This window comes from Carlito syrichta, unplaced genomic scaffold (genome assembly GCF_000164805.1).
Source record: "Carlito syrichta isolate Samal-C Ts95f unplaced genomic scaffold, Tarsius_syrichta-2.0.1 Scaffold315394, whole genome shotgun sequence".
Classification (NCBI taxonomy): Eukaryota; Metazoa; Chordata; class Mammalia; order Primates; family Tarsiidae; genus Carlito; species Carlito syrichta.
Genome location: NW_007259490.1, coordinates 27,327 through 41,038, shown reverse-complemented (window position 1 = coordinate 41,038; position 13,712 = coordinate 27,327). Strand labels below are relative to the sequence as shown.

Sequence of the window (13,712 nt, the reverse complement as noted above, 5' to 3'; positions counted from 1 at the left end):
GTTAAATATTAATGAAAAATTGTTACATGTTGATTTTATATTTGTATGAGCATTCTGATTTTATTCTCTTTTAAGATTTATTTTCTCAGTCAGACGTGGTGGTTCACACCTGTAATCCCAATACTTTGGGAGGTGAAAGCCAGAGGATTGCCTGAGCTCAGGGGTTCGACACCAATCTGAGCAACATGGTGAGACCTTGTCTCTACAATTTAAAAAAAATAGCCAAGTGTGGTGGCGCGCGCTTGTGATTCCAGCTACTTGGAAGGCTGAAGCAGAAGGATTGCCTGAGCCCAGCAGGTCAACGCTGCAATGGCCATGTGCGTGCCACTGCCCTCCAGTCTGGGCAATAGAGTGAGACTCCGACTCAAAACAAAAAGATTTATTTTTTCATATCTTCCTACCAAGAAATGTTGTGAGAATTATCTTTTTATATAGTTTTATAACCTGAGAAAATTGTATTTACAAAGGGACTATTGATAAAGGAGTGGTCATGGGGGACCCATGGAGGATCGTGTAGTAACCAAGGGCATAGTAGCATCTGAGATATTACCATCCTCTTGGCCTTAGGGGAGAAAGGGATAGAGTCTGGAATCCAGAGGTAGAGATTTGTATAGATTCTTGATAAAAGAAATTGACCTTCTGCCAAGAAACGGAGTCAATTCCAGGTGACTCTTCACGGAAGGAGCTAGGGACAGAAATACTTGATCGTATTCTTTGTCTTCCTCCCATTTCCTGTCAGAGCCTTGCCTAGGCAAATCCCAGTCAGAAAAGGAAGATTCTTTCTGGAGACTCACTGATGGGATCCATAGAGGTCAGCCTCCTGGAATAGAGAGCAGAGTGGAGAATGCTTCAGTGTGGGGTCTGGAGAGAAAGCAAGATTTATCTAGCACACTGATTTGAGGTCTCAAAGGCCACCGTGGGGACTCTGGTATCACCTTTTTGTTGGAGATGATAGCTAGGAAGACAAAGAGATAATTACAGTTAACATTTCTGATGGAAATCCTTAATTTTTCCAATGTTCAGAGAAGTAAAGTTTGACCTTGTAAGTTATCGGTGTAAGATGAGTCAACATCCTTGGCCTCCCCTCTCCTCTCTTTGTTATTTCAGCCATTGGGGATATGGTAAGACATCAGAGGAGAATGGCTGCTAACCTTGCTGAAAACACCCCCTACATGGCCCAGCTTGGTATGGCAGAAAGAGATGAAGCCACTGCCTTCAAGAGATCATGCAGACTTGAATAAGAGGCATATTAATGGAGGTCACTAAGAACCAAACTCTTGAGGGCTGTCCTGGAATCCCCTGGGCTGGGGGTGAAGGGGCTTGGAGTCAGTTTTGATTTGATACAGAAAAATAATAAACGATTTTCACGGTCTTTGAGTCTTATAACTAAGTAAAGTTCTCCTGACTCCCAAAGAAAATAAATGAATAATAGAGGTTTTAATAATGAATTGTTCACATATACCTACATCTTAAATTGCATTTGCTTAAGATAAAAAGAGGAGAGCATTATTATCAGATGGCAGCTCCCTGATTGCTTGCTCCTTTTGGCAAGCGAAGAAAAAGAAATAGTGCAGATCCTTAGCGTACTTGAGTAATGATTCTAAAGATCCCACACATACAGAAAATTCCCAGAGTTAATAACTACATTCATGTATTTATTCAGTTTTAATAAAAATCAATTCATCATTCCAGCCCCCTGTGCTAGGAGTAAGACACTGTTCTTATTCTCAAGGAGCTCATAATTTAGGAAAGAGATGAGGAAAACAATGGAAAAACAAAACATTAGAAATACTCTTTTGTTTCTCTTCCCATCATGGTATCTTTTCCCTCCCATCTTCCTCCCAGTAGGGGAAGGACAGGACTTAGAAGAGTAGTCACCTCCTGGAAAGCCTGAACTAAACTCAACTGGGGTAACTGGCCCCAACTGGAGGGAAGATAAAACTTGTGACTTAAACAGTTTGGCATAAACCTGATTTTCAGGGCAATACCACCTCTAGGCACATTTTTTTCTTCGATGCTGCTGACTTTCTCTTCAGCATACTTTTCTGTCTCCTGTATACGCTTCGACTGCCTTCAACGTCTCTAAATTTTGCCTCAGGCTTGACCTCCAACTCCAATTGTTTCCTTCCTCTAGGCTACAATCAAAAGTCTAATATTCTAAGACTTTGTTTAGCTGCACTCTGCTGGGCGTGAAGCTGATTAAAGTAATTTCCATTAACTTGTGAATGAAACGTACCCTTCTTAAAAGGTGTATTTGCATTTTAATAGCAGTCCCTTAACACAAATTAATCTCTAATTGGCAGAATGTGTGAGAGTTACTCCTCATGGGAAGAAGGAGGGGGAAATTGTTCCTTAATTCTCTGTTCAAAAGAATTGCTACTTTCAGAGTCTTTGAAGTCTCACCTCCTGGTTACTCCTCAATTTTGCCTTCCTGAAGTTAATCAGTGTGAAAAGTCTTTTAGGTTCAATTCAATGGACATGTTTTAGTCATCTTCCTTAACCTGTCTTTGCGTTCTACATCCTGAAATATCTTTCCTGACAGGAGACTTGGTTTTCCTTCTCTCTTCTAGATGCTCCTTCTGAAGTTTCCTTCATGGGACCACTCCCCTGCTTGCCTCTAAATGCTGGTATTCCAGCCTCGGTCTGTGCATCCTCACCTGAGGCTATCGCTCCACTCCCATAACTTTGGGTACCATTCATTCATTCGTCCATTCAATACATAGTTATTGAGCACCTACAATGTGCCAAATAGGGTTTTAAAAGATATAGATATACTACCCAAAGGAAAATAAATCATTATATAAAAAAGACACCTGCATGTGTATGTTCATTGTAGCACTATTCACAAGAGCAAAGTCATGGAATCAACCTAAGTGTCCATCAGTGGATGAGTGGATAAAGAAAACATGGTGTGTGTGCATGTGCACGTGCACACGTGCGTGTGTGTGTGTGTGTGTGTGTGTGTGTACACCAAAGAATACTACTCAACCATAAAAAAGAATGAAATCATGTCTTTTGCAGCAACATGGATGGCCCTGGAGCCATTATCCTAAGTGAAATAACTCAGAAACAGAAAGTCATACTGCATGTTCTCACTTATGAGCGGGAGCTGAGCAATGTGTACACATGAACATAGAAAGTAGAATAATAGATATTAGAGACTTGGAAAGGTGGGAAGGTGGGAAGGGAGTGAGGGATGAGAAATTACTTAATAGGTACAATATACACGTGATGGTTTCAGTAAAAGCCCAGACTTCACCACTATGCAATTTATCCATGTAACCAAACTGCACTTGTTCTCCCTAATAATATGCACACATACACATATGTAGATAGATTTAGTGGTGAACAAAACCACAAAATCCCTGTGCTCATAAAGTTTATTATATAGAGTGGGAAAGACAGATAATATACAAATAAACAAAATATAATGACAAGTAGTGATAAGGGCTATGAATAGAAAAGGGGCAGTGTAAAGGTGCAGTTTTCAATAGGTCTCTTGGAAAGATGACAATTGGGTAATGTCTGAATGAAATAAGTTATCTCTATACTCGTAAGGCTCAAATTTATCCCTTGACTTTTAGATATTTATATCTGAATACCTGTTGGATAGCCCACTTGGATATTCCTAAGATACCTGAAACCAAGACTGAACTCCTTATCTTTATCTACTTCTTTCTCGCTTTCTCTTTGTTTTTCTTCATTTCCTTCCTTCCTTCCTTCCTTCCCTCCCTCCCTCTCTTCCTCTTCCCTCCCTCCCTCCCTTTCTTCCCCCTCTCTCCTTCCCTCCCTCCCTTCATTCCTTTATTTCTTCCCTCCTAACTTCCTTCCCTTCTGCCCTCCCTTCCTTCTTTTTCATGTGTGTGCTCCCCATTCCTGCAAATGGAACCACCGTCTCCCAAGACAAGAACATGCACATCTGTCATATTCTATCCATCATCTTTTGAAAGGCTTTTATATTTGGGGAAATTTCCACCTTATGAGTAACCCTTTCTCACCCATGTAGAAACAGAACTTAGTTTTCCCAGCCTCCTTTGCAGCTAGGCTGAAAGCTTGCCAATGAGATCCCTTTGTGTAAGACTAAACTTGGGAATGAGCAATATGAATGAATAGACTCCGCATGAGGTTTCCATCTTATTGGCAGAGCTTTCTGGCACAGTTGGGTTCAAGACCTAACACAGAAAAAGTATTGGTGGCAGCAACAGTGGCTGATATTTTGGGCTCAGTGGTGGCGGTAGTAGTTGGTATCATTTACTGAAGCAGAAAACACCGGTGACAGTTTCCTGATCTGGACAGTTTGGTGGTGTATTTTGCATGTTGTTCCTCAGAGCTTAGACTTGAATGTTTCTTTAGCTGTTCTAATAATTCTGTGAGCTACTTAATGTCTTTTAATAAATTGTGGTTAAATCAGCTAGAATGAAATCTACTATTAGCAACAAAGAACCCTACTTAGTATAGGAAATATCCTCTGCTTCCCCTCTCTTCCTATCCCTCAACCAACAGTATTTACAGAATTCTACTTTTCTTCATCCCCACCTCTGTTATCTCAGTAGACCACGTCCTTTATTACCTAGATTACTGCAGCACTGTCCCATTCCACCATTCACCACCAGTTTTGACCTCTACCGTAGCAGCCAGAGAAACTTGTCTTTCTAAAATGCAAATCTGATCCTACCACTCTTTGGTTTAAGATGTGTTTTTTTTTTCCAGTGGCTTTCAAATGCCCTTGGGATAAAGTCTAGGATCAAATCCAAACTCTTTTGCGTAGGCTTTCGGGATCTAGTGGTGGTTGATCTTTCTAGCTCATTTTTGTCAGCCTGCTTCTCACACCTACGTTCCAATTACACATTTTTGCTTGTGCTGGACCAGCAGCAATGGGATCCCTTGGGATCCTGTTAGATATGTAGAATCTCAGCCCTATTCCAGACTTACTGAATCAAATCAGCGTTTTAACAAGATCATTAGGTGATTCATTTGCAAGTTTGAGTAGTGCAGCTTATCACAAGGTCCTCTCTTTCCCTCCGGGGCTTTTACTCACTGAGCTTCCTCTGTGGAACCAGCATCCTCTTGTTTATGTGCCTACCACTATTCCCTTATCCAGGAAAACTATTAACTGCTGAAGACTGGGTTGAGGGACCTTCTTTTGTCACCCTAAACATGACACTTATTCCTTTGAACTGTAATTATCTTTTTTTTTTTTTAACTATTCTTTCTTTCTTTTTTTTCTTTTTTTGAGCCGGAGTCTCACTCTGTCGCCCAGACTGGAGTGCAGCGGCCGCTCCCGGCCACCGCAGCCTCCACCTGCTGGGCTCCGGTGATCCTTCCGCCTCAACCTTCCGAGTAGCTGAAACTACAGGCACATGCTACCATGCCCGGCTAGTTTTTTGATTTGTTGTAGAGATGAGGTCTAGCCAAGTTGCCCAGGCGGGTCGCGAACCCACGGGCTCAGGCAATCCACTCACCTCAGCTTCCCAAGGTGCAGGATTACAGGCTGAGCCACCGAGCCCGGCTCTTTTTTTTCTTTTTTAAAATCAGAGTCTCACTCTATTGCCCAGGCTGAAGTGCAGCAGCATGATCACAGCTCATTGCAGCCCCTACCTAACTTCTGAGTTCAAGCAATTCTCCTCAGTAAGTCTCTTGAGTAGCTGGGACTATACATACGTTAGCCACCATATCTGACTAATTTTTTTATTTTTGAAGAGATGAGTTCTTGCTATGTTGTCCAGTCTGGCTTTTTCTTTCCTTCTAAAGAGGAGTTTTCTAATCTAGTTGTACTTTAGAGTTAATCTATTAACTAATTAGAGTTAATTTTTAGAAAATACTTGCCCAGCACAGTGGCTCTTGCCTGTAATCCCAGCGCTTAGGGAAGTGGGAGTATTGCTTGAGGCCAGGAGTTTGTGACCAGCCTGGGCAACATAGCAAGAAACTGCATCTACAAAAAAAAAAAAATATATATATATATATATATATTTCTGGGCCTAATGGCATGCATCTATAGTCCTAGCCACTCAGGAGACTGAAGTGGGAGGATTGCTTGAACCCAGGAATTGGAGGCTGCAGTGAGCTATGATTGTATCAGTGCACTCCAGTTTGGGAATGGAGAGAGATCCAGACCTTATCACCAAAACAAAACAAAACCGATTCCAGGGTCTTGCCTCTAGACATTTTGGGTTTAATTGGTTTGGGTAGGATCTAGAAATAGACATTTAAAAATAGTATTCCAGCTGGGCTCAGTGGCTCAGCCTGTAATCCCACGCCTTTGGGAGGCTGAAGTGAGTGGATTGCCTTTGCCCGCGGGTTCGAAACCCGCCTGGGCAACTTGGCGAGACCTCATCTCTACAATAAATTAAAAATTAGCCGGGCATGGTAGTGCATGCCTGTAGTTCCAGCTCCTTGGAAGGCTGAGGCGGAAGGATCGCCGGAGCCCAGCAGGTCGAGGCTGCGGTGGCCGGGAGCGGCCACTGCACTCCAGTCTGGGCGACAGAGTGAGACTCCAACTAAAAAAAAAAAACACAAAAAATAAAATAAAATAAAAATAAAAAAAATTCCAAATATTGCAATGAGCCAGTGGACTTTAAGCTGCACTGGATTATAAGCTCCTTGAAGACTGGGATTGTCTTATAATAATAATTCTTGTTTCCCCAGTGCCTACCACAGTGCCAGGCACATACGCTATCTTAGTAAATAATTGTTGCTCCTAGTTTCTCAGGGATATGCAGTCAGGATTGCGTTGAACATACCACTCTACCTTTTAACCTCTCTCACATGTGTTAGCCGCTGGGCAGTCATTCATCTTAAAACAGAGCCACTTCTTGAGGAGAAAACTTAGGCTGGCATTTAAAACATATCACCCCTGCATTCTGTTCTTGATACTTTTCTTGATCAGCTTGACACTGATACAGTGAAGCAGCTTCGTATAATTGGATGCTAATAGGCACGCTGTTTTGAAACTGTCTCCATGCACCAGATCCACAAAGCAAAGCCCCGGATTCCTTGTTTATAAACCTCTTGGATCATGAGAATTTAAAATGGTGAGGAGGTTGATGAGATCAACACAACTATAGTGAGTAGGTTTTCTAAAAGTTAACCATAGTTTCATGGGAGGTTAAAAAATACATTTGGAAGGAATTTTATTGTTCATACCCTGCTTTCTTAAATTTATTTTATTATTTTATTTTTTTGAGTTGGAGTCTCATGCCATTGCCCAGGCTGGAGTGCAGTGGCACACTCACTGCCACCCCAATGTCAACCTGCTGGGCTCCGGCAATCCTTCTGCCTCAGCCTTCCAAGCAGGCAGAACTCAGGTGCGTGCTACTACACTCGGCTAATTTTATTTATTTATTGTAGAGACCAGGTCTTGCCAAGTTGCCCAGGCTGGTCTCCAACCCACGGGCTCAGGCAATCCACTAGCCTCGGCCTCCCAAAGAGCTAGGATTATGGGCTGAGCCACCGAGCCTGGCCTGCTTACTTAAATTTAGAGCGACTTCTTAAAAAAAAAACCTATTGCCGGGCTTGGTGGCTCAGCCTGTAATCCTGCGCTTTGGGAGGCTGAGGTGAGTGGATTACCTGAGCCCGTGGGGTCGAGACCCACCTGGGTAACTTGGCGAGACCGCATCTCTACAATCAAAAAAAAAAAAAAAAATCAGCCGGGCATGGTAGCGCATGCCTGTAGTTCTGGCTACTCGGAAGGCTGAGGCGGAAGGATCGCTGGAGCCCAGTAGGTTGAGGCTGCGGTGGCCTGGAGCGGCCACTGCACTCCAGTCTGGGTGACAGAGTGAGACTCCAACTCAAAAAAAGACCAACCTATTAATTTATTATTATTATTTTTGAGAGTCTCTCTCTCTCTCTCTCTCTCTCTCTCGCCCAGGCTGGTGTGCAGTGGTGTAATCATAGCTCACTGTAACCTCCAACTCCTGGGCTCAAGCGATTCTCTTCTCCTGAGCTTCCTGTGTAACTAGGACTATAGGTGTACACCACTATGCATAGCTAATTTTTTGTTGCTGTTGTTTAGAGATGTGATCTCACTATGTTGTCTAGGCTGATCTCAAACTTCTGACCTCAAACAATCCTCCCACCCTGGCCTCCCACAGCACTGGAATTACAGGTGTGAGCCACCATACCTGACAATATCTTATATTTCTACAATGCTTTACATATTGTGATTACCCAAACCCAATTTTCATTAAATATCTCTTATTGGTTATCAATTGTGTATAATGTTAGAGAAAAAAAGTATTGTAATTGATAGACTCTTTTCTGTCCTTGAGAAGTTTACGCTTTGTAGAGAGATAGAACAAAGTACATAAAAGAACCCTAAACTAGGCCTCATGAAAAAGACAAAGTGTACACAGATAGCCATAAGAAATGACAGCATATAGCCAACAAATACCACAAAATCCATGCTCTTTCCAGGGCATATTGTAGCAGGTCTGAGGAGAGAAACAAAAGGCACTCTATGTAGTTGCAAGACTTTCAAAGTCCAAATCCTGTTTAAATGTATCCTACATTCCAATTAATAATTTTCTTTCTTAAATCCTGCATCAAGTTGGATGTGGTGGTTTATGACTATAATCCCAGCATTCTGGGAAGCTGAGGTGGGAGGTTTGCTTGAGGCCAGGAGTTCAAGACCTGCCTGGGCAACATAGCAAGATCCCATTTCAATAATAATAATAATAATAATAATAATAATAATAGTAGTTGGGCATGGTGGCACATGTCTGTAGTCCCGGCTACTCTGGAGGCTGAGGCTGGAGGATTCCTTGAGCCTAGGAGTTTGAGGCTGCAATGAGCTATGATTGCACCATTGCTCTCCAGCCTTGGTGACAGAGTGAGAACTTATCTCAAAACAAAAACAAAAACCTGCATCAGAAAACTTCAGTGAGCTTGTCAGGATCTGGGAGTGTATGAGGAGGGGAAAAGGACCGCAGCTTTCTCATGGCAGGGACAGTCAGAACCACAGCCTGGCCATCAGTCCTTCCCCTGCTTTTCTTGAAAAACTGTTCAGCCTCCCAAAGCTTGAAATAGGGCCAACAATTAAAGTTTTCATCTATCTAAAGCTTTTTGTTATATTCCAGGTGAGCGAGACCAAGCCTCCAGTTGCTCAGGGAAGCCATTATACCATGCCAATTGGCAGGATTTCTAGGACATCAAACTTCTGTTACTTTCTCTATAAAAAAATTAGTCATGAAGGTTAATTATCCTTTCTTTCTATATCTCCTGTAATTAATATCATCCATTTTGGGCTTTTCTGGGTAGGATATATGCCGTGGTTAGGAATGGTTTGTGCAAAGCTAGTTGGCACATTTAGGGACTGAGTTTGGGATGTGACCTAATATCTCCATGAACTGATTAGATAGTTCAGTTGATTTGGGATAGACAGGACTACCTAGTGACTGACATCTACTGATTGATGGATATAACTAACTATCTGAATGAAAAGGTAATAGGCAGTGATACTATGCAGAACAACAAACAAAAAGCTTGAAGCAAAACTTGAAAACCAGAGTACACAAATTAATATTGTTACTATGTTTCTAAAATTGTCTACTATGACAGATTCTTAAACGTTATAATTATCTTAGTTCTAAATTTTGGAGTCAGCTTAAACTGTAAGTATTAAAAAGAAACACTTGAGCTGTCTTTATACTTAAAACACCAAAGTAGAAATGTCCTTATACTTTAATGTGGATATAATGAGTGCCTTATCACTTCTCTATTAAGTTTTGTGCATATCAGTTAGATTATTTGTTACTAACTAAAAAGGGAGCTCTGTTTAAATGTTTGTTTACTAGAAGATTCTATGACAGGAAATTTAAGCCCATGGATATGATTGGCATTTAGCAATTGACATTCCTAGCTTCAAAAATCAAAAGTTAAGAATCACATGTGTACCACTTCAATCTATTAGGATGACTATACTGTAATTAAAAAAAGAAAAATAACAAGTGGTGGTGAGGATTTGGGGAGACCAAAACCTTTGTACACTGTGGGAGGGAATGTAACATGGTGAAAACTGAAAAGTTCCATGTTCCCCCCAAAAATTAAACATAAAATTACCATTTGACTCAGTAATTCTACTTTTAGGTATATGCCTAAAATAATTGAAAACAAGGACAGATACTTGCATACAAATGTTCATAGTAGCTTTATTCACAGTAGTCAAAATACAAAAACAATCCAAGTGTCCATCAACAGGTGACTGGATTTTATTTTATTTTATTTTTTTGAGTTGAAGTCTCACTTTGTTGCCAAGACTGGAGTGCAGTGGCACGCTCTGGGCCACTGCAGCCTTGACCTGTTGGGCTCCAGCGATCCTTCTGCCTCAGCCTTCCAAGTAGCCGGAACTATAGGCACGCGCTACCACGCCCGGCTAATTTTTGATTTATTGTAGAGATGAGGTCTCGCCAAGTTACCCAGGCGGGTCTCGAACGTGCGGGCTCAGGCAATCCACTCACCTCGGCCTCCCAAAACGCGGGATTACAGTCTGAGCCACCGAGCCCGGCCGGTGACTGGATTTTAAAAACTGGATATACATATACAATGAAATATAATTTAGCCATAAAAAAAGAATGAAGTTCTGATACCTATTACAATATGGATGAACCTTGAAAACATTTTGTTAAATGAATTGAGACACAAAAAAGACAAATATTGTATGATTTCACCTATATGTAATATCTAGAATAGGCAAATTCGTAGAAGCAGAACATAGATTGGAGTCTACTAGGGACTGGGGAGAGAAACAATGAGGAGTTTTATTACATAATGGGTGCAAAGTTTGTCTTCAGAGTGATGAAAAATTTTGAAAATAGTGGAGATGGTTGTACAGCATTATGAACATAATTAATGTCACCGAAAGGCGCACTAAAAATGGTGAGAACAGCAAATTTTATGCTACACATGTTTTTCTACAATAAAAAAAGAGTAAAAAAGATCACATTGGCAACATGACCTATTGCTTGTTTTCTTGCAGCCCTTTTACTTTTCACAGATGTAACTATGGTACAGCCTAGGTGTCACTCTACTATAGGGATTATAGAAGCAGAAGGTATATCTTTAGTTGTATAATTGACAGAGTCCACTTTTGAAAGTAGAATATAAATTTAGGCTCCCGAATCGAGGCTTTGTGTCTTTTCTGCAAAAGAATCCTCACTAAACGTTGACTCAAACAGAGCAAGAATGGACTTCTTGAAAATCTTTTTGAAGTTCTCCCCAATAAATAAGTAGAGTGTGGGAGAAAAAACAGTATTGAAAGATGTGGTTAGTGCTGTAAGTATCACAGTCAACTCTAAAAATAGTGACTGGTTCTTAGTGAGAATTAAACCTTGGTACACATGGTAGGGCATCCAACACACAAAGAAAGAGATAATGGCAGTTATCATGACTTTGAAGGGCTTGCTGGATTTAAACAGGCTCCGCTCTTTCATCTTGCTGGCTACTCTCTCATAACAAAAGACGATGATGAAGAAAGGCAGAAGGAAGCCCAGCAAGAAGCGGCTGATGAAACAGGCCACATGCATCCACTGCCTTACTGTTTGCATCTCCTTGCTTGCCCAGTTAGTAGACACAGCGTAGTTATTTCGGCAAGTCACCTTTCCTTTATGGTCATGATGTGTTTCCCTGAAAACCAAATAAGGGATGCTGAGGGCAGTGGCAGAGATCCAGACTCCCAGGACAATACTGGAAGCCGAGCGTGGGGTTCGGTGCTGCTGGGACCATACCGGGTGAAGAGTGAAAAGATATCGATCAAGACTGATGGCTGAGAGGAGGAAAACAGAGGCGAACATCCCCAGAGACAAGGTGCTATTGAAGACCTTGCACAAGACAGTTCCAAAGATCCAGTCGTTGTCCTGAAGATAGGTAGTGGCCATAAATGGCAGAATCAGTGTTGAGATAAAATATGAGAGGATGAGATGAAAAAATAAGAGAGTATTGACAGTCTGTTTCATCTTGAATTTTAGCACCCACAGATAGAGGCCATTGGTGATAGTGCCGATTATAAATGCCAAGAACAAAGCAAGGGCAGTGATCATTTTTGACGCAGGAGCTATAGAGTGAGTGCTGTTGATCAGGTAGTTCGTAGAGTTGATCAGATCCATAATTACCTGCGGAGTAAGAAACAGTGTAAATAACAGCAAAAAGAAAACAAAAAGTTAAATGTAGAAATTAAAATAGTAGCCTGAGCCCGTGGGTTCGAGACCCGCCTGGGCAGGCGAGACCTCATCTCCACAATAACATCAAAAAATTAGCTGGGCGTGGTAGTGTGGCGCCTGTATTTCCGGCAACTCGGAAGGCTGAGGCGGAAGGATCGCCGGAGCCCAGCAGGTCGAGGCTGCGGTGGCCGGGAGCGGCCACTGCACTCCAGTCTGGGCGATGGAGTGAGATTCCAACTCAAAAAAAACCAAAAAAACCCCAAACAAACAAAAAAAGAAATTAAAATAGTAATTTTTGCATAGGAATTTTTTTTTTTGAGTCAAAGTCTCATTCTGTCTCCCAGGCTGGAGTACAGTGGCATGCTCATGGTCATCCCAGCGGCGTCCAGGTGGACTCAGGTGATCCTGCCACCTCAGCCTTCCAAATAGCCGGAACTACAGGCACATGCTACCATGCCCAGCTAATTTTTAAAAATATATATATTGTAGGGATGAGGTCTCACCAAATTGCCCAGGCTGGTCTGGAACCCCTGGGCTCAGGCAATCCTCTCGCCTCAGCCTTCCAAAATGCTACAATTACTAGTTTGAGCCACCTTGCCTGGCTAAATGATAATATTTTAACAGTGACAAACATAATACTTCTACAATAATATAAATAAATTATTTTTGTAAAGTCTACACTTTTATTTTGTATGATGAATTATAATCAGATTAACCAAGGCATAAAAGTTAGAAATAGTGCTGTTTTCCTGGTTGATTTAAAACATGGTTAAAGATAAAAACTCAATTAAAAAATACTACAGATGAAATGAAATAAATGTGAAAGAGAAATAAAATTGGAGAACTTTGACAATAGTTCAGTAATGAACATACAGTTAAAAATCTTCTACTTGGACATTCACCAGAAGTCTAATCCTGCTTAAAGAGCACAACTTCTTGAATAAGGCAACGCACAATCAGTCTTACTTGACTTGGACAGGGCAAATGTTGCCAATGAAATAAATGTGAATAATAAAAATAATAGCAACCAGTGCAAATTAGTAATCATGGGATGCTATAATTGCATTTCCGTCACAGCTGACTATATATGTAGTAAATACTAGTTACCTAGTATTCTAATACTCAGCACATAGCAGTAAGAACTGATATTCACATGGGAGCCCCAGGGCACCACAGGGATTGTGAAGTACCTTCAGAATCATCAGCAAAAGAGGGATGTGTATTACGAGATACAGTAATTGCTCTTTCTTACTTGGGGAGGGGAGGGAGAAAAGTCAAGGAATTTATATTTATCCAATACTAGTTACATGCCAGCAGCTTTCTATGAAAATTATTTCTATTTTCCTTACAAAACTTACAAGGCAAAGCTTTAAACAGAGTGGAAAATGAGGTTTAGAAGGGCTAAATGTCTTATCTATCAGCATCTCCCCATCATGTCTCCACTGTGACAGATGAGGAATCCTACACTGCTTTATATGACTTCTTTGAAAATTGGTAATTCATATGTAGCGGTTTTTTTTTTTTTTTTTTTAGAGTCTCACTCTATTGCTCAGGCTAGAG

The 13,712-nt window shown here is 41.2% G+C and overlaps 1 protein-coding gene across 1 annotated transcript in view; it reads right to left on the bottom strand.

Annotated features, from left to right (window-relative positions):
* Nucleotides 1-11,102: 11,102 nt before the first annotated feature.
* Nucleotides 11,103-13,712, bottom strand: part of GPR33 (G protein-coupled receptor 33) — a 7,832-nt gene continuing 5,222 nt past the window's right edge. The window contains exon 2 of the mRNA XM_008072666.1: nt 11,103-12,104. Within this exon, the coding sequence (XP_008070857.1) occupies nt 11,103-12,098 (996 nt within the window). The 5' untranslated portion in view covers nt 12,099-12,104. The remainder of the gene's footprint in view (nt 12,105-13,712) is intronic.